At 45.6% G+C, this 20,734-nt stretch overlaps 1 protein-coding gene across 3 annotated transcripts in view; it reads left to right on the forward strand.

Moving 5' to 3' along the window:
• The window catches only part of Dock5 (dedicator of cytokinesis 5), a 179,481-nt gene that overhangs the window by 53,947 nt on the left and 104,800 nt on the right, over window positions 1-20,734 (forward strand). For all 3 annotated transcript variants that reach the window (XM_052191114.1, XM_052191113.1, XM_052191115.1), the window contains exons 3-4: window positions 13,549-13,589; window positions 19,380-19,435. In XM_052191114.1, coding sequence (XP_052047074.1) covers window positions 13,549-13,589; window positions 19,380-19,435 — 97 coding nt within the window. The remainder of the gene's footprint in view (window positions 1-13,548; window positions 13,590-19,379; window positions 19,436-20,734) is intronic.

The raw sequence follows: 20,734 nt of genomic DNA on the forward strand, positions 1-20,734 counted from the left end.
ACTCTCCGTCTGCGCCTTCTGCCCCACCCCACCTTTGAGACAAGCATACCTGATCGATGTGTGCAGTTCTGGCATGGAGCTGAGTCCTCCCAGACATTTTTCCTTAATGTTTTCAGCCCACACCAGAATGCCACTCTCCATGGCTGCTTCCTGTTCTGTGGTTCAGTGAGCGATTCCCCAAGAGCAGTAACTGCTTAGAGTCACAGCTGGCTCTGGTTTAATCTCCAGGTGTTTAGCATAGCTTCTGACATGCTGTTGGCCCTCAGCAAAAGCCTGGAATGAATGCAGGTGAGGAAAGAGACCATGACATGCTGGGAGGCACTCCAAGTCTCCTGCCCTCTACAGCTGCACAAGGATTTGGTTATTGCGTATGTTTTTGTTCTTAATCTGAAACAGAAGCTTTATTAAGATATAACTCAAACGCCACGCAGTTTGCCCACACGGTCTACGATTCTGTGGTTATTTACTAAGCGTACTATCCAGGGAGTTGGGCAACTGTCAATCACGATCTACTTCCATTACCCCCCATCTGTACCACTTATCAGCCATTTGCCTGGCTCTAGGTAAACACATAGCTGCTTTCTGCTTCTGTGAGTTTGTCTGTGCTAGACTTTTATAGTAACGCAGCCACGCAGTGTGTGTGGTGCTTTGTGGCTGACTTCTGATTAGTTTAATGTTCTCAGGGTTGGTGCACATTATAGCAAGCATTAATACTCCATTTCCTCTTCTTTCAGTTAACACCGTTGCATGGACAGACCATAACTCATCCATGCATCATAAGATGGATATTGGAGCTGTTTAGATCTTTCAACCATGAGGCTGCTGTAAACATTCACGGGCTAGTTTTTGAGAATGTGTGTTTATTTCCCTTAGGTAGACACTAGGAGCCATGACTGCTCTGTTGTCTTATTCTGACTCTGTATTTAAATGTTTGGGACACTCCAAGATGGCTTAATCTTTGACTTTAGACTTCAGCCTTTAATGAGAGGGCTGCTCGCAATTGTCCCTTGGATCTTGTGACACCCCCACCCCCACCCCAGCTTAATTTGTTACTTAAAGATGAAAGAAGGAAGTGAGTTGACAGAGAGGCAGCACACTGCTTCTTGTTTGTAGTTCTGTGAGAGTTGTTTGCCTTCAGAGACAGAAGAGAATGCTAGCTGAAGCCAATGCCCCTTGTCCCTCCTCCTTGGCACCAGTCCGCCTGGCACTGGCACTGCCACCTTGTTTCTTAAACCCTGGAAGGTATTTGACAACGAGACACACATCCTCTCCCATGAATGTTTTCTGCCCCAGATCCCTGAGCATGTGGACGGAGACCCTGGGCACTTCAGCTACAGTCACCTTGTTTTTACAGCCACGCCTGCTTCACCCTCCCATGTGCCCAGTGCATTTAAGCACAGGAGATGGTACCTCTGCTCAAATGAGTGAGAAACCAGTCAACTACTGCCTCTCGTAGGGTTTGCCTAGAAGGACAGACAACACAAGAGAGTAAATACAAAAATAGCCAGATACTTACTATAGGGAGAACAAGGCGATGTTGCTGAGACCACAGAGGGAAGAGACCAGTGGAAGACTATGTTAGATTAGGTAGTTCACTCGTTTGAGTATATGTCCCTAGACAAGACTGTTTTGGCGTCTCGAATGTTCTGGTGACTCATTGACTTGGAAGAGATCAATTAGAGAGTGGTGCATTGAAAAATATGAATATTACATTTTAAGTATAAGGTATCAGCATCTAGTCACCACAGAGTGTTTCTTTCCTGTGATTAATCTAATGCTACTACAGATGACTTCAAGCCCAGGACCTGCATTACTTCTGGCCTTGGCTTTCTGTGCCAAGTTCTTTGATTGACTATCAGTTCCATAAACCACTTGAGTGCTCGTGAGCATGGGTGGTTGATGTTAGGAGGGACTCTGAGATCAAGTAAAATAAAGTCTCAAAGGTATTCTGAGCTCTGAGAGGCAGGCGCGGAGTAAAGCTCTGTATTCAGAGTAAGTTTTAAAGACTCAGAGGCTAACATAGATATTTGGACAGGATTTAGGGACAATGGGCAGCCCTGGAACTTTGAAAGGGGTAAGAAGGGTGGACATTTGGGGCTTCCCTTTCTTTACAAGTTACTTTCTAATGGAACAAGGCCAGCATAACTCCACCCAAATCAGAAAGCTGTTCCCATATGCAGGCTGAGCGTCCCGTATCCAGAGTGCTTAGAAGCAGAGGATTTGGTTTAATTTTTTTGGAGTGTGTACATACTACGTACATATCATAAAACACTCTGGTAACCCAAGTGAGAACACAAAATTCATTTATATGTCATATACATCTGTTACACAAAACCTGAAGGTAATTTAATAGAGTTTTTTTTTTTAAGTGTATCTACCTTTTGACTGGAACTCATCGCATGGTTCAGAGTGGAATTTTCATTCCGCAGTCTAATGAGTTTTGAATTCTAGAGCCTTACATTTTGGATTTTTAAAAGGATATTCAACCTGTACAGTAAGAGTGCACGCGCGCTCACACACACACAATCTTACTAAGCACTTTAAATTTACTAGATGAGTGCATTAGGATCCTCCATATATTTGTAGCAAACACTTCTGTTGCCATCTTAGTCAAGATCCTGGGAGGTTTGTTATAATTCTTAATCCATACTGTCACTGTGACCTAGTTATAGAAACAACTGCCTTTCCAAACATAAATGGCAATGAGCCAGTAGCTCGGAATCTGATGACAAGCTCTGCGTGCAGACTCTTGGCTTTAGCTGGGAAGCAGGTCGGGCTTTATGGTGTTCGGATGAGGGTGCGTGCATGCATTCGAGGTCGCTTCCCACGTCTGCCTGACCTTTACCTTCAGTGCAGCTTGCCATCGGTCACACCTCTGGGAACATTCTTTCCTGAACTGTGTTTTTATAAAGACGTGTGTGGTAGTAGGAGTGTGTTTAGGAGGGACCTTAATTAGATGTTACAGCCACTGCAATATCTCCTCTCAGATCAAACGTGTGTGTGTGTGTGTGTGTGTGTGTGTGTGTGTGTGTGTGTGTATACATGTGTGCATGTGGTGTGTGTGTGTAGGTATACTTGCACACATACATTTGAAAGGAGACCAACCTCTGCCATTCCTCAGGAGCTATCCACCTTTGTTGAGACAGGGTATCTTACTGGGATCTAAGATAGGCTAGGCTAGCTGGTGAGCTAGGCTGGCTAGTGGGCTGGCTGGCTGGTGGGCTAGGCTGGCTGGTGGGTTGGCTGCCTGGTGGGCTAGGCTGGCTGGTGGGCTGGTGGGCTAGGCTGGCTGGTAGGCTAGGCTGGCTGGTGGGCTAGGCTGGCTGGTGGGTTGGCTGGCTGGTGGGCTGGCTGGCTGATGGGCTGGTGGGCTAGTGGGCTAGGCTGGCTGGTGGGTTGGCTGGCTGGCTGGCTGGTGGGCTAGGCTGGCTGGTGGGCTAGGCTGGCTGGTGGGTTAGGCTGGCTGGTGGGTTAGGCTAGCTGGTGGGCTAGGCTGGCTGATGGGTTGGCTGGCTGGTGGGCTAGGCTGGCTGGTGGGCTGGCTGGCTGGCTGGCTGGTGGGCTGGTGGGCTAGGCTGGCTGGTAGGCTAGGCTGGCTGGTGGGTTAGGCTGGCAGGTGGGCTAGGCTGGCTGGTGGGTTGGCTGGCTGGTGGGCTGGTGGGCTAGGCTGGCTGGTGGACTGGTGGGCTGGTGGGCTAGGCTGGCTGGTGGGCTAGGCTGGCTGGTAGGCTAGGCTGGCTGGTGGGATAGCTGTCTGGCTCCCTCCTATCTTCTCCTCCCAGTGTAGAGAGTACAAGTGTACACTGCTACATCCAGCAGTTCACATGGATGCTCAGGTCCTCATCCCTGTGTGGCAAGGACTTTACTGAGCTGCAGCCTGCAGATGAAGCCTTCTGCAACAGAGAGTGGCTTCTCCTATCTTTTTCTTTCAAGATTCCATTTGAATATGCTCCCGCCATACATCCTAGCATATGTTATTTGGACACAGGCATCTGTCGATCCTTCTGATGGAGAATTTACAACTCTTCCCTGAGTAGTACCCTCATTCCATTAGCCAGCATGCACTAGGAGTTGGCACTGACCCATTTGGGCAGTTGCCTGTGAATCTACAGGGACAAAGGAACCTGGAAACAAAGAGTTTCTGGAATGCCACAAAGGGATGCTCCCAGCAGCAACCTGTCTAGCTGGTTTTGCTCTCTAGGGATGTTGCCTAGATCAAGGGATGGGAAAGAAGCATGGAGTAGTAGGACAAGCTCCTTGGACCCCACCCGTGCCTTGGATTGCCGGGCCATTCACCTTTTGTTAAAAAAGCGCTTTGTAGATAGAGGGTCCCCACAAACTACCCTGGCCTAAGATTCACTTAAGGATTAAGGACTTGGAAATCAGAATGAACATGTCAGCCCACCTGGAGTCGTTCTGTGGTGGCCCCTGAGGCAAGGCGTGTCCCTTTTCTGGCACTGGACACTTTTGGCTGTTGTCACCTCTTGACAGTTCACAGTGACTTGGCCCTCCTGGAGTTATCCTAACATCTGGAGCAGATCGATCCGCTTGTCTGTGGAGTTATTTTTAGTAGAAAATAGAGATTTCTGATTTCTATTACCATCAATTCTAGGTAAGCAGAAAACAAAACAAAACAAAAATCTTCTTGGTGTTTGTAGCCAGCCTTAGAGTTTATACTGGAATGTCCTTCAAAGCCAGGGTGTGTGTTTGTAACTGTGATACTGAACAGTGGCTTTTAAGAGACTGAAGCTTCATTGCATTAGATCCGTAGTGACTTCCAGAGCCCGGACGTGTTGTGCCTTGTCACTGGCAGTCCTGCCAGCTCTGCCCACTCTCACGTTACAATCATGTGGCTTGTAGGTACAGACTTTATTTCACAGTAGTCTAGCCAAGGCCAGAGAGGCTGTGTGTTGTCATTAACATAGTCACCAAATGTTTCCTGAGCGTCTCTGATGTATGCCAGGCTCTGCAAACAAGAATCCTCTTTAATTTTAAAATAAATGTTGAAGGAGCTAAAGAACAATGGCTTAAAACACTTACTGCTCTCTCAGAGAGCCCAAGTTTGGTTCCCAGCAGGTGGCTTCACAAATGCAACTGCAGCTACTGGGGAACTAATGCCTCTGGCCTTTCAAGCCTCCTATACTAACATTCATAGGCCTGTATGCAGACACAACACATATATAACTAAAAAAAGATAAATAAAAGTTGAGTGAAAGTAATCAGAATCCATTATATGAATGCATGAAGTTGTCAAAACAAATTTAATTAACAAATTTTTTTTAAAAGAAAAAGAGTTGGAGCTGGCTTATGACAGTGCAGGCCGGTAATTCCAGGAAGCTGAAGCAGGACGGGCAGTTCAGGGTTATCCTAGGCTACGGAGCAAGTTTGAAGTCAGCCTGAGCTACATGATGCCCAGTCTCACAACCAAAATGGAATTCAAGTAGAAAGCCATACTGTTTCTTGCTCAGATAGTATGCGTATTGCTCATGCTGGTCAGGCTCAGGACCAAGGTCATCTCATCTGAAAGACTGAGTTCTGAGTGTCCAGTTTGCTGTCCTCACAGTAAGGCCATGGCGGCAGCTTGATGCAAGGGAAAACCAGCCAACCAACCAGCCAACCAACCAGCCAGCCAATCAGCCAACCAACCAGCCAACCAACCAGCCAACCAACCAGCCAACCAACCTTGTGTTTAATGCAGATTTTTTTTTTTTAAAGTAGTGCAGCTGTTAGCTTTCAGGTGCTCTGAGTCCTTCAAACTCAAGCTTCCGTGGTCAGCATTGCTTATCAAAAGGCTGATAGATTTATCCTGAGCAAAGAAGCAATAGAATGGAATTGACCTCTGGTATCTTTATATCCTTTGAATTTTTCTTTTTTAACCTTGCACCTTTGTCTTAGTCAGGGTTTCTATTCCTGCACAAACATCATGACCAAGAAGCAAGTTGGGGAGGAAAGGGTTTATTCAGCTTACAGTTCTGCATTGCTGTTCATCACAAAAGGAAGTCAGGACTGGAACTCAAGCAGGTCAGGAAGCAGGAGCTGATACAGAAGCCATGGAGAGATGTTCCTTACTGGCTTGCTTCCCCTGGCTTTCTCAGCCTGCTCTCTTATAGAACCCAAGACCACCAGCCCAAAGGTGGTACCACCCACAAGGGGCCCTCCCCACCTGATCACTAATTGAGAAAATGCTCCACAGCTGGATTTCATGGAGGCACTTCCCCAACTGAAACTCCTTTCTCTGTGGTAACTCCAGCCTGTGTCAAGTTGACACACAAAACCAGCCAGTACAGGCTTATTTGTGAAAGCCTTGTGCCTTTCAGTGTGAACAGCTGAGGCTCAGGGTTCTAGGAGATAGGGGATGCTCCCAATGGATGAAGGTGGACCACTGTCCTCTGTAATGAGGGATTTCACACTAAGATTTTCTCCACCCTGTGAGGGCTGGCTCCCAGCTGGCTCAGGATCCCCTGAGGTTCTGCAAGGCATCTGTTTTGAAGGGTAGCTCACTGGGCTCTGGCCCTGGAAACTGACAGGTTTACCTGGTCCACAGGGGTGCAACCTTTGACTCTGGCCTAATTAAGCTAGCAGGCCTGAGACAGTTAAAGGAAACACAACAGGATTTAGCACCTGCTCCTCCTCTGTGGCTGCTGCCTCCTCTCTGCCCCATGTGTCATGTGGGCGTTATAAACAGCAGCTCCCTCCCTGTTCCTGGCTTTTCATTTCTGAGAGGATAAACATAATTTATTGATCTTTTATATGTCCGTGAGCAAGAGAGCAAGTCTGTCTTGTGACGGCAAAATAAACGGTGCTTGTGTGGGACATTCTGTAAGTCACGCGTAGAACCCTACTTCGTCGCCTGGAAAGTCTTCAACATTCCCAAGTAATTGCCGGAGTCTGGAGCGCATTCATGACACACTCTTTTGTGAAGTAGAGCCTCCAGTCAGTTCCATTAAAGGGTCCTTTGTATGTGGTTACTTGTTTATGGATCCGTTTCCTTCCTCCTTAAAGATGAGGTCTGATACATCCATTTGGAGAAGTGTTTTATGTATAATGAATGACCGGCCGCATGAGCGGTATGGTATAAACCTCCACCCTAATGGGTGTCCTCCGAGATTTCCAACTTCCCCTTCCTCATCTGCTGAAGTTACCTTCTCCACATTTGCTTTTATCCCTTCTTGACCCGAATCCCTGCTTGAAATTTTGTTTCTGTGTAACTTTGAATTCTTTTGCTTTTCCTGCTTTGCATTATGAAGTAAAAATTAGGACAGAGAAACACTCCATGCCTTGGTGTCCTAGCATGCTGGCTGAATGAATGAACTGCGGGTCCGCACGGGAACATCTAGGAATAGTACAAACTCATTCAAAATCTATTTGGGAGCATGCCAGGGGTAATTAGGATGGGTAATGTCATCACAAGACACAAGATAAAAGTACAGTCACAGAGAAAGGCAACTTATTTTTCATACCTGTCTCAAACTCATTTCAGAGTCAGTGCCAAATACAAGTTTTCAGTCATGTATGAGTGATATCATTCTGTTAGAGGTGATTCGTTTATAAAGTAGTTCTCACTTGATAATTTTTCCTTCCTTCCCTTTCCTCTAAAGACATCAGATACCAGGGCGAAATTTATATGCTGTATTATGCACCTAGATACACAGTAGAACATGTCTTATCAGATGCTAAAGCCTGTATACCTCATCCCAAGGAGTCTTGAGCGTATCTCTTACATACAATACCTCAGCCATTAGCCGCTGTTCTTTTCTCTTTACCAGCTATTTTACCTGCTAGTTAACCCTATGTTAGTGGTGTTATACACGTCAATTGTTTGGATTCCTTCACTCATTCATAAAGTTATACCTAAGTAACTTTTCTGTCTCTCGTTGAGTGGCATTCATTACAGAAACATGCCATGATTTGTTCCCTCAAGCATCGCTGTGCCTTTCATTGAGTTCCACCTTAAGCTTGAGAGAATTAAAGCATCGGTAGGCATTCCTGTGAAGCATTCTTGCAAGTGTAAATTCTCATTTATCTTGAGTAAATACCTAGGCAGAGGAATATTGCGAAGTCGTAGGATATGTGTAACTTTAGAAGAAATTATCAGCATAGTAAAAGAGAATTGTTAGAATTGGGGTTTATATTGTTGTGATATAACTCCATGGCCCAAAGCAGCTTGGGAGAGGGAAGGGTTTATTTCATCTTCTGTTAGGCATCTCAGTCCATTATAGAAGAACAGTCGGGAGAGGAACTCAAGGCAGGGACTTGGAGGCAGTAACGGACATAGAGGCCATGGAGGAACCACTCTTTACAGAATTGCACAGCCTGTTTTCTTACACAGCTTGGAACCACCTGCCCAGGGTGGCACCACCCACAGTGAGCTGGGCTCACCCTCATGAAAATATCACATGGGCTTGCCCACAGGCCAGTCTTACAGAGATATTTTTTTCACTTAAAATTCTCTCAGATATGTCTAGATTTGTGTCAGGTTGACAAAACCAACAAGCACGTGGGCCCAGTTTCTCCTGCCCCTTGCTGACTGTGGGCACAATCAGTCTCTTGACCATAGTCATTCTCCTGGGTATACGGTGCTATCCAGTTGTATCTTTTAAAATGAAAGGTAAAACATAAGGTATTACATAAAACTCGCTGTAGTTAAGATGTAATCCAGTGAGTTTTGACAAGTGTATATCATCAAGAAATGCAACCAGAATTAATATATTTGTCTTAGTTACCATTCTATTGCTGTGATGAGATATCATTGCCAAGGAAACTTATTTGAAGATAAAAAAAAAAAAAACATTGAATTGGGGATTTGCTTATGATTTAAGTGGTTAAGCCCATGACCATCATGCCAGGGGGCTTGGCGGCAGGCAGGCATGGTGCAGGAGTAGTGGCTGAGAGCTTACATCTTATCCACAATTTGGAGAAGGAGAGAGAACTGTAGAGGCAGAGATACAGACACAGACAGAGACACAGACAGAGAGAGACAGAGAGACGGACAGATACACACATGCACACACATAGCTCTGGCATGGGCCTTTGAAACCTCAAAGCCCACTCCCAGTGACACACTTCCTTCAGCAAGACCACACCTCCCAATCCTGCCCAGTCAACCAACTGCAAAACCAGACATTGAAACTCATGAGCTATGAGAGGCATGCTTATTCAAACCTCCACATGTCTTAGGGCCCCCGATACCCACACACATTGTCTCATTTCCCCCTTTCGTCAGCTCCACACTATCACAATAGACTTGTTACTTGCTCCTTTTGTTTTGCCTTTGTCTGGCTTGCCAGGAGTTATCTTTTTTTTTTTTTTTTTTGATCAGTTGTAAATTGTACCAGTCATAAAGACACATAATGTTAAATGTGTAAATAGTTTTACATTATCTATGTGTGTGTCCCAGCATGCATGGTAAGAGGCCAAGATGCCAGAGTATGTTACCTCCTTTCATCGTGTGGGTTCTAGAGCTTGAACTGAGGTCAGCAGACTTGTTGGCAGGCACCGTAACCGAAACGCCGAGCCGTCTCTCTCTGTCCCTAGTTGTTTTCACTCTAATGAAAACCAGCAGTTCCTTCTAACTCTGCCTCATCGCTGAGGAGTTTCAGTTCTTTCCGAACTCCTAGTCTTTTATCCAACTAAGAACTGGCATTTCCATCTTCGTTCTATTAACTAACCTCTGGCTATGGAAGATTACAACTGAGCCCCTCATACATGTCTCACTGACTCTGTGTGCCTGATTTTCACTAATGTTGATAACCCAGTATAGGTCCATTGTAGCTGTTCATTTCTAACACGTGTTGTTTGGATTATTGTGCCTGTGTGGTTCCCGTGGTAAAGCTGGGTTCCTGGTCACATTTCCTTTTTAGAATTAATCCTTCTTATCCCGCTTCTTTCTGGGCTGACCTTTGTTTCATATCCTCATGTTCCCTCTCAGTAACATGGTCAGCTGTTAAATGATGATCATCATTATGATCTACTTAGGCTCTGAGGTGCCATGCCGGTCTGACCCCTCCCATTTCCCCTCCCCCAGTGCACATGGCCAGGGTCCCACATCCTACCTATAGGACTCAGTTGCTCAGGGAGGGAAGCCTAAGGCTACAGTCTGCTGCCTGTGCCCTCTGCCACTCTCCAAGGCTTTCCCTGCTTAACTCATCCCTTACCATAGGACAACACTACGTACCATTTGCATAAGCCCAAGAGCCAAACACCCTTTCTTCCTCCATGCTCACCCACTGCTAGTGAAGCCATGAGCAATTCAAGCTGTTTCTAAATATAGGCTCGGTCTTCTCATGGCTTCCCGTTTTCAGTGTACCCATCAGTCACCTCCCTGCTTCTGCTTCTCACCTCCCTTCGTCTCTTCATGTATGGCAGCCATAATGCCCCCCCTTTTCCCCCACAAGACTTGATAGCATTTAAGCACCTTTCTCCCCTCCACTCTTTACCATCCTTCATAGGCTAAAGCTCAGATGTCACACGGTATATGATACTTTTGCTGATGTAGTAGTGTCTCCAGGGATCCTTCGAGAAGCTCTTAATTCTGAGCTTGATGAAGAATGTTTGGGGAGGTGACCCAGGCATCCGTAAGTTACGCTGGCAGCTCAGGAACCAGGTAAAATGAGGTTTCCCTGGTGAGTGTAATGGGTGCCCAGGATGGTGAGCCACATTCCTGTCTGACCCTCCCGGCGCCTCCTTGCAGTCGCCCTCTCTCACTTGGCGCTCCTGCCTTTGGGCAGAGTTCTTGCCTCATGGCCTTCTCATTAGATTTGCTTCTGTCTGGAAGTTTTTTCCTAGTCATTTTCCCACCTGGATCCTTTTGGTTTCTTAGATTGTTCTGTCTTTGATCATCTTATCTAATCAAACACCCATGCCCCCAGACACTGCACATGTGACTCGGAGTGCATGCTCTTAGTACTGTGTACTCAGCTCATTTATGTAATCAACATGACAGTAACTCTTCTCCTCAGTTAATATTTATTGGACTACCACAGAGGAAGAAGAACCAGGTAGCGACTCTGTCAGGTGGAAGCCAGAAAATGCACAGCACCATCTCCTGGACAGGTGAATGAAGTGGGCTGATGGTCTTGACCGATGAAGATTATATAGAGCTAGATAAAGTAAGCCAACCTGCCTGTGGAATTAACAACTTTGATAGCTTCCAATGAGAGGAGATGCTTTTATCCTGGATTGGGGCAGTCCCCAAAACACTGAAATGACTTCTTACCCCAGAAGTGCTACCCATTTCGTCATTGTGAACTTATTTTTTGGAGACTCAGCTCACTAAAATGTAGCTAAGACTCATCCTCTGCCCGATTGCTCTCATTGTAATTACCTGGTAATTTAGGAACATACCACTTCCTGATACACTGTCTGTTCGCATTGCAATGTGTTCGGAAGGCTAACTGCTCAGTCTTTATTAGAGTTTTACTGCTGTGAACAGATATACCATGACCAAGGCAACTCTTATAAGAGCATTTAATTGGGGTTAGCTTACAGATTCAGAAGTTTAGTCCAGTATCATCAAGGCAAGAACATGGCAGCATCCAGGCAGGCATAGTGCAGGCAGAGCTAAGAGTTCTACATCTTCATCTAAAGGCTATCAAGAGAATACTGACTTCCAGGCAACTAGGATGAAGGTCTTAAAGCCCATACCCACAGTGACACACCTACTCCAACAAAGCCACACCTAATAGTGCCATTCCCTAGGCTGAGCATATACAAAGCATCACAACTGCAAACTGTCTTTAATTATGATTTTATATTAGATGTTGAGGGAAAACTGCTTTTGTTTGTATTGCAACCCAGTTTTATAATATAGGACTCACAAACAACTGTGCGCCATGGTCATAGCCTTTGGAGTTATTACCAATCATCAGTAGTTGCATTCTTAGAGCTTTGCCAGTTATCAGTACCATCCAACTCCCAGCTGGAGACTAGGTGCTTACTGTGCCTGCTGCCAAAAAAAAAAAAAAAAAAAATGAGTATTCACTTGGACAAGTCTGGAATCAGAATTTTATGCATTTTCCCTAGCAGTTATACATATGTGGTTCTAGAGACAAACTCTTAGAAAGTTACATGGAAATCACCCCACTCCCCACCCTAAGATGACAGTTTAGGAAACATAATTTTGTGCTGAGTGGCTGTATAGAACTTTTACAGGCATGCAAGATACATTCTCCTGGGTAAGTGGGTCAGTCTGTCCTGTGACTTCTTGGTTTTATAGGGTCTGAAAAGTGAAGACTGCTTCACCTGCTCTTTCTCAGTATGGCCTCCAGCTCTGTCCTTGATCCAGGGTGACAGCGAAGCCACTCATTTGCCCAAAACTGTTTTAGTATCTTAGCAGGATCAAGAATATAGCGGGATAAGACGCTTGAGTCATGGGAGGAATGGTCATTGTATCTGGAAAGCTTAACCTGATTTCCTGCACATTGGCTTCCTAAAGTGAGACCAGTGTTCTCTCAACCTCGTACCATGATACAGACTGTTATTCCATATAATACCAAAGCCCCGCCCCTCCACCCCATCTCCAACACAGAGCACATTCTTTCATTTTTATAGTTTCACCAGTAATTTAAAATGTGTGAAATCATTACTCAATCTCTACCCAAAGAGATTAGCCCAATTTTCTTCTTGTAACATGTACAGAGTGTGGGACTATTTTCTGATTGATCTTATATAACAAACATTAGGCAGCTCTAGAGGCCCCGAGGCAGATGCCTGAAATTCCAGCTACAGACTGCTACTTACAGTCTACTTACTGTCTACTTGCATGATTCTATTTACAGTAGGCTTCCTGAGGCAAGATGGCCACTGAGCCCGTTGATGGATGCCTTAGGCGGACATGGCTTAAAACCAACTAACTGTTCAGTCATTTTAAATATAAGATACTTGTTTGTGGACACCTTAAGTTGTATCCATCACGATAAATGAGATAATGCCTATATGTAAATACCTTCATGGGACTTTACAAGGGATTAAAGCTTGCTATGGTGCATGGTGCATAATCGCCATCCCAGCACGTGGGAGGCTCAGGCTGGGGCCCCCACAAGAGCAACAGGTGCTCCTAGCTGCTGAGTCATCTCTCAGCGCCGCCCGCCCCCCCTGCAGACTTTGTCTTTTGGCTAATAAGGGAATATGGCTGTAAAGTAGATCTTCACTGTGTAAGAAACGGGATGGTTCACAGGCAAAAGCAGTGGTTCTCAGTCTTCCTAATGCTGCGACCCTTTAATACACAGTTTCTCATGTTGTGGTGACCCCCCCTCCCATCATAAAATTATTTCCATTGCTACTTCTTAACTGTAATATTACTGTTATGAATTGTAATGTAAATGTGTGTGTGTGTTTCCTGTGCTCTTAGATGAGCCCAGTGATCTGGTCCCAAAAGTTTTGGGACCCACAGGTTGAGAACCACTGCTCTAGGTTCCTATGATAGTGATGATCTCTTGGTTTCCAGCTCAGGATTGCTGAGAGAACGTGTGAATGTGTGTTGCTAATGCCTTTTTGTCCTTCCAGAAAACATAAAGTGATTTCTGTTCTCCCCTCTCTTTTTCCCCTCAGGTTGGTACAGAGGATATGCTCTCCAGAACAGATCTAAAAAGGTATGGCACATTGTTCTGATTCTTTCTTCCCCTGACTGCCCGCCTACCGGTTCTGTGTTGTGTTGTGCGATGGATGCCTTTACCTGCATCTCTAGAACTGGTTTACTTTCTTTTTCAATGATTCTTCCTTTGATCTGAAATCAAATACTTGTGGCCCCAGTGAGAGCGATAGTATAAGTTCTGTGGATGTGTTTCCTAGCAGCTCACTCAAGAGAAGGCTTCCTGCTGTCTACCCTTGAAGCTGAATAAGGCAGCAGGACAGTAACAGTGCCCTAGGGACCTCTGTCATGGAGGAAGGGGCAGGACCCACTTCTCTCTGTGTCCTTTACTTCCACTGTCAAAACTGAAGTGTGACCCGACTCATCCCATCAAACCAGAGTGGTGATGTTACACTCTGAGGCCCGAGGAGTAACTTGGAGTCATTTTAGTAGATTTTAACCAGTGTGTAACAGAAGAACAAAGCTGAGGAACAGAGGCACTTGTGTCACATTTACTTTGGATATTTATGTTTATCTACTTCATGACTTTTATTGCCTTTTTTTTGTATAGTACTGGACTATAAGTGTGTTTGCTACGATTCACCATGGGCAGAGAGTCGGGGAAGACACTGGTCTGGATTGTTTGCTTTCACAGTGTCAGGGCAGCTCATCATCAAACTGAAGAGCCTCCTGGCTGTGCCAATGTGCCCCTGGTTTGCTGTGCATCCCGTGTCAGCACTTTGCCTTTGAGGTTGCTTATGGGGCTCCACCGTGTGCCAGCACTTTTGCAAGAACAGCGTTGATAGGGCTTTATTATTTCACAGTTAGTTGGAGTGCTCTTAGCAGAGGGTGAGAAAAACTTGAATTTATCAGGGCAGAAAGGGTAGCAAAACTCACGATTCTTACTCTTTGACCACACTGCCATGATCAAATGTAGAATCCATGTAGGTTGACCAGTGAACCGCACCGCCTCCCATCAATTCAGAACCCAGAGCCTTCAGACCCCTGCCTACTAGCTAGTGGTCACAGAAATCCAAAGGGGAGTGTGGCCGAAGTTGATGACTCTTCAAGCTTAGTGTTTGCACACTTGTGTACTCACACACACACTATTCACTTTGATGATCTCATAATCTAACAAAAGAACATTTGCTATCCCTGCAGATGCCAAGTCCCCCCTGCTGTGAATCTCCCTGTTCCTGCCATGCCCTAGTGGCTAAGCTTTTCTGCCCACAGTCAGAGCCCTGTGCCACATGCCATTTCCAACTGAATTGGTTTTGCTTCTTTTCTTGCTGACTTCAGCATCCCTAGTGTTCCAGTCGAGATCGAAGGCCAGGGGAGGGGGGGGGAGCAGGCGGGGCAGGGCGGGTGCCCGGCTCGCTCACTCCTGCTGCGCATGGGTTTAGCCCTGTCACTAGTTATTTTTACTCACAGTTGTGAACGCTGGTTTTTTTTTTTTTTTTTTCAGAAAACAGTTAAGAGTTAATGACTGGGTTGGCAAAATGGCTCAGCAGGTGAAAGCCCTTGCCTCACGGACCCAGTGACCTGTGAGTTCAGTCCCAGGATCTCACAGTGGGAGGACAGAACCAACCCCTCAAAGTTGTCCTCTGACCTCCACTAGAGCTCCGTGCCCCTCCTCCAACCCCCACAAGTTAACAACTGTTTGCTCCGGAGACCACCCCAGGTCACTTAATCCTCAGACCTTTCCTTTTCTAATTTAATATGTAAAATAGTGAACAGAGAACTTTTTCAGACAAATCCTAAGAAGCATCAAGAGCAGCTGGGTAGAGTCTGGAGGGGCACGCCTGTCATCCCAGCTACTTAGGAGACTGAGGCAAGTCCAAGTCCAGCCTGAGTAACTTGGTGGTATCCTGTCTCCAAATTATTTGAATGGCAGATGCCACCTAGCATACAAGAGGCCCTGAGTTTGATCTTACCACCATCACCCACCATTACAATAACAACAACAACAGAACCAACACCCAAACCCAGTAGGTACTGTTAAAAAATGTCTCAAGAGCTTTACCCTACACAAGGATTTGTTCCAGCGTGGAAGACCCTGCCTTCTAGGGCATTCTTTGCTTTCCTAATGTCTGCATCCTTCTAACTGGAGGTGCCTGCCACCACTAATTGGAATACTACATTCCAAGGAGTCTGATTGAAATACTAAGTGGTCCAGTTAGCATCACCTGAATTATGTGCGTGTTGGTCATATTCTTGGGACTTTTGCTTGCTTTGTTCTTAATTAACACCTGTGGGCTTAAAAAATTCACCTTCTGGAGAAAACTTTCAGTAAGAGCTCCTCTGTCCTTTCTTAAAGAAAAAACATGAGGCCAGGTGTGGTGGCCCACACCTTTAATCCCAGCATTCAGGAGGCAGAGGCAGGCGGATCTCTGAGTGTGGGGCCAGCCTGATCTATAGAGCTAGTTCTAGGACAGCGAGGACTACACAGAGAAACCCTGTCTTGGGTGTGGTGGGGCAAGGGGGAGAGACATGAATAGTTTGGCTGTACATTGATGAGTTTTAGTTTTTTTTTTTTTTAACTAAATTATCTTTCTATGTGGAGATCTGAGAAACAAAGATGGAATCAAAGGCATCAGCCTTGAATTTGCTGGGTTTGTGACACCCCGTCATTATGAGATGCAGCCAGATAGAAATGCTGTCCTGTGCTGGTCCCTCCTTTTCCTCTCTTAAGGGAAGAGTTATCTGAAAGGCCTATTGTTTTCGTGGAAATTATTGGTGTCATTTGTAAGCCAACCTAGCCATTTGGAGCGCTGATGAAAGGAAGCTGGTGGCTTCACAAATTGAAGACTGAAGCCTTGAAGGAATTCATCCTTGATCCTGGCAGGATGGAGGATGCATGGGCAGGATAACGTAGGGAAAATAATCGGTCGAAATAAAATAGAATCATTTTATTCTAGTGAGTAGGTTGCATTGAGAAAGGAAAGGCAGAACTGAGAGATGGACTGCATATCGGAAATGCGAGACCCAGGTTGGCTCTGGCCTTAGGAGGGAAACCAGATGATTATGAATGGCCCAGTGCCACCACGGACACAATGATGCTGAAGACGACAGCACAGAGGGATGACAAAACGCATGAGCTCTGGATGTCAGCGCCTTCACGCCTGAGTAAATTGTCTGCAGCAGTCAGCATCAGGCTCAAAGTCATCATTGGCTTATGCTTCCGAGTACCTCTGGCTTGGCTGGCTCCCAGGGATTAGCGGGGACCAGTCACCAGATGATGAATTCAGCTTTTTCTTTTTTTTTAACCTTCTTGATTTGCCAGATGTTTTGCCAGAATTTTTCTTTGGATTAGTAATGTTCCATTTGGGGGTTTTGTTTGAGAGAGACAAAGAATACCCAGGCCACTTAGTTCTCAGCCCTTTCCTATCTTAATATGTAAAAAAAGGGAACAGAAAACTCTTATCAGACAAATTGTCTGAACCATCCAGAACAGTGAGGCCTGGCAGGGCACACCTGTCATCTGAGCTGCTTCAGAGACCAAGACAAGTCCAGTTAAAACCTCCCACATCTTAAACCAGTGTTCTGTCCCAGAGCTACATGCCTAGCCTCAGTAATGTTGTATAGCACATTTGTGTATTGTGTCTATGCATGTGTGCACGTGTGCGCTCATGTGCCATAGCCTGAAGGTGGAGGTCACAGGACAACTTGGAGAAATCAATTCTCTCCTTCCATCAGGTGGGCCCTGGGGTTCAAACTTAGGTTGTCAGGCCTGACAGCAAACACAGTTACCCACTGATCCAGCTTGTTAGCCCATAACTACTACTTTAAACTTCCTACTCCTGCCTAGCCCCTCTCTCTGTTCATGAATTCTTCACTCTTCTATTGTGAAAGACTAGATACATAAAATTTACCGTTATATTCATGTGTATACGTGCAGAGCTGTGGAAGCCAGAGTGTGTGGCCCTAGTACGTGTTCCTGAGATGTCATCTACCATGATGTATTTTGAGACAAGTCTCACTGTCCTGGAATTCACTCTTCAGCTAGACTGGCTGGCCGTCAGGCTCTGCCTCCCTGGCTCTGAGATGACCAGGTTGACCATCACGTGCAGCTTTATGTGAGGGCTAGGGATTGTACTCAGGTCCTCATGCTGGTTACCAAGCAACCTATCTCTCTAGATCCAGTTTCTTTATGTGTCAATGAAGGGTTATTTTTTTTGTTTGTTTGTTTTGTTTTGTGTTTAATTAAAATATGACTGCTTCCAGATAATTTCAGTAGGAATACATTTAAATACCATCAATTAAGCGTATGAAAGCTGAGAATAAAAACAGAGGTATTACACATGAAAGTTCTGTCATGGGGCAAGGTGATGGGCAAGTGTCCAATCATGGACTGACTAAGATCATTTTGAAAACAAATGTAGCCAAGTACACGCAAACCTCTTGTACCAGTGTCTGATATGTGAAGGTGATGACTAGTTACTCTCCCTCCCTCCCTGTCACCATCAGAGCGCTTCCTCTGTCAGACCTCAACAGTGACCTCGTGGCTTCTGCACGAAGTTGAATTTGTGTTTGTTTCATTGTTGCATAATCACTCTTCCTGAGTCACTCTGTATCCTGTGCACCTGAAGAAACTCAAGGTCACCCGTATCTGTATGTGTGATGTTGGTCTCATCGCTGGAGGGACCTGACAATGCCTTCTCACTAATGCGTCACCCTGTCTAGATGAAGAGATGGGGCCGTTTGCTTCTGCCTAAAGAAGTTGCAGGATCCCTTTTGTTGTCACCATGCTGAGACCAGCTTGATCCCTAATGTTCTGGCCATTTACTGTTTCATTGGCAAAGGATGAAAAAGGAGAAAATATTGCATAGACAAACATAGCACATGAAACTGGCCACAGGAGCAGCTGCTGGCTGACTTCACTGTTTCCTTATCCTATTAAGGATGACAGGGTGCACACACATTTTGAACTATGGTCCTGTAGACTGGGGGCAGCTTCCACCACCACCTGTGTGGTCAGCAATCCCTGGCATGTAATATCCACAGAGAGCATGCCAGCCCTTCCATGAGGAAGGCCAGGAGTAATTGAGCCAAGATGCCAGCTGGTTCATCTGCTCTGCCATGGAAACTATCCTAAAGCAAAGCCCAGCGGCTCCTTCCCTGTGTGGCTTCTTGAGAGTGTTGCGCAAGGAGGCACAAACTTTTGGTATTCAAGAGAACTCATGTGGACAGCTCCTGCCTACTGAGAAATCTCTTCCTTCCGGCTGATCTCTGGTTCCCACCCAGTGGTTTTCAGCCCTTCCCTTGGGACTTTTTTGTACTTTCTCTAGTGAGCAGTGTCATCATACTGATGTAGAAATGCCTTTGGGGTTATAAAGCGAAGAACCATCGGAGACTATGCAATGACAAAATGGTCAGGGAACTAAAAGTGATGTGCGGTTGGTCTTCAGTGAAGGTACTGATGGGTATTACTGTAGGAAGCTAAAGCGTGAGCTGCTCTGCCTTGCTCACAATTCAAGGCCCCTTAATGGACGCACTGTGGCATGTAGCCTCTGTATAGACTCTAGGCTGTCAGTGTTACTCTGCTTGCTATTGTGGGGCCCCCGAGCTGATAGGGCAGACGTTCCTACTCTTTATTTTCAAAACATCCTGTGCATCCTGAGCCCAAATCTTGATTTCTGCTGTTTCAGTGTTTCCATCCATCCTATATTGGAAGGCAGTTGGTCATTATAAGTGACACCCTGCCAACTCAGTAGGGGATTTGCTTTTGTCAAGGTGTTCAAAGCCCACCTTATGGTATTTATGCTCTTGACTGTTTTTTAATGTCTGTGTAACAAGAGTTCTCTCTCCATAGGGCATTTTTCCTGAAACATACATCCATTTGAAAGAAGCAACCGTGGAAGATGGAGGGTAAGTTCCCATCGAGGATGACCACTACAGTGATGGAGAGGTCACATGACCTACACCCATTGATGTCGTTCTCCTCTCATTGGTTGCACTTGCCTTCATTGAATTCCTTCCTCTGCCTCCTCTTTCCCGACTTGTTCCTCCTTGTCACCCTTCCCTAGAATAGTAAAGACAGCAGTGATGAACTCTGAGGGCTTTTCATTTCCTCTCGGAGTTGCTAATTGCTCACTGGGTATGTGAATGTGAATCCATGTGGACATCTGGGGAGGAGGGACATCAGTCTGCCCCCCTCGGCTCTGAACCTTGAGTACATCATGGCAGTTGCGAGTACACCTTGGAATTTTCACAGCTTCCTGGAGGAAGACACTGATGTGCTTGGTGTGCTAGGGAAGCAGTGTGTGGGAATGTGCTGTGTAGACAACATCCATTCAGTCTGAGTACTCATTTGTTGTCCATGTCATCTTTTCTGCAAAACATAAACTCTGTGGCACCTGAGGAAAACAAGATACTCAAAACAGGAAGAGAGAATTAAGAAGTAGAACTCAATCCCATGACTGGTGCCAGAGAGGCTGTCCCAGAACCTGGAACCTCTGAACTAGATGAACATTATTGAGAAGTTCCAAAGCTCAGCACCCACACTTTAAGACAAGAGGTACAGAGGCACTCAAGTTCTAACGGGTCTTCCAGAGAAGACCCAGCACTTAGAATACTCTCCTCCACCTCCTAGAGGAATGCTCTTCCCAGTGGGCTATTTCTGGGCAGCCACAGTGTCACTTATAAAGGCGAAGTCCTGTTCTAACTGGGTCTGCCAGATGAAAGGCAGGATGCCCAGTTTACTGTGTAACAGAGTCAGCAAATATAGACGTTCCTGAGCTTGTGATTATATCATTATAAACTCTCCAGAGTTGAACATTTCACAAGCCAGTGTCACAAGAAAGCCCGTCCTTCTTTGCAATTGATATATGCTAATAAGAAAGGACAACAAGAAATGCATTTATTTCACCTAAATTATGAAACATAGCCCAGCCCAGCCACTCACATTTACATCAGCTGAAGTTGCACAAAATCATCTAACGCAACGCCTATTGAAAGATAGAGTAGCCCGTATCTCATGCAGTGGAGTTCAACACCACGCTGAAAGTAAAAAGCCAATACCTGTGAGTGTCCACATCACAGCCATCTTTGGGCTGCAAGATCAGAGCCCCGTAAGTCAGGGCCCACATGTAGTTTTCCATAGTTAGCATGTAAGAAATGTTTTTGAGTCACATTTGCCTTAATATATTGCTTTACTCTACCTGAATA

The sequence above is a fragment of the Apodemus sylvaticus genome, chromosome 8 (genome assembly GCF_947179515.1).
Source record: "Apodemus sylvaticus chromosome 8, mApoSyl1.1, whole genome shotgun sequence".
Taxonomy (NCBI): Eukaryota; Metazoa; Chordata; class Mammalia; order Rodentia; family Muridae; genus Apodemus; species Apodemus sylvaticus.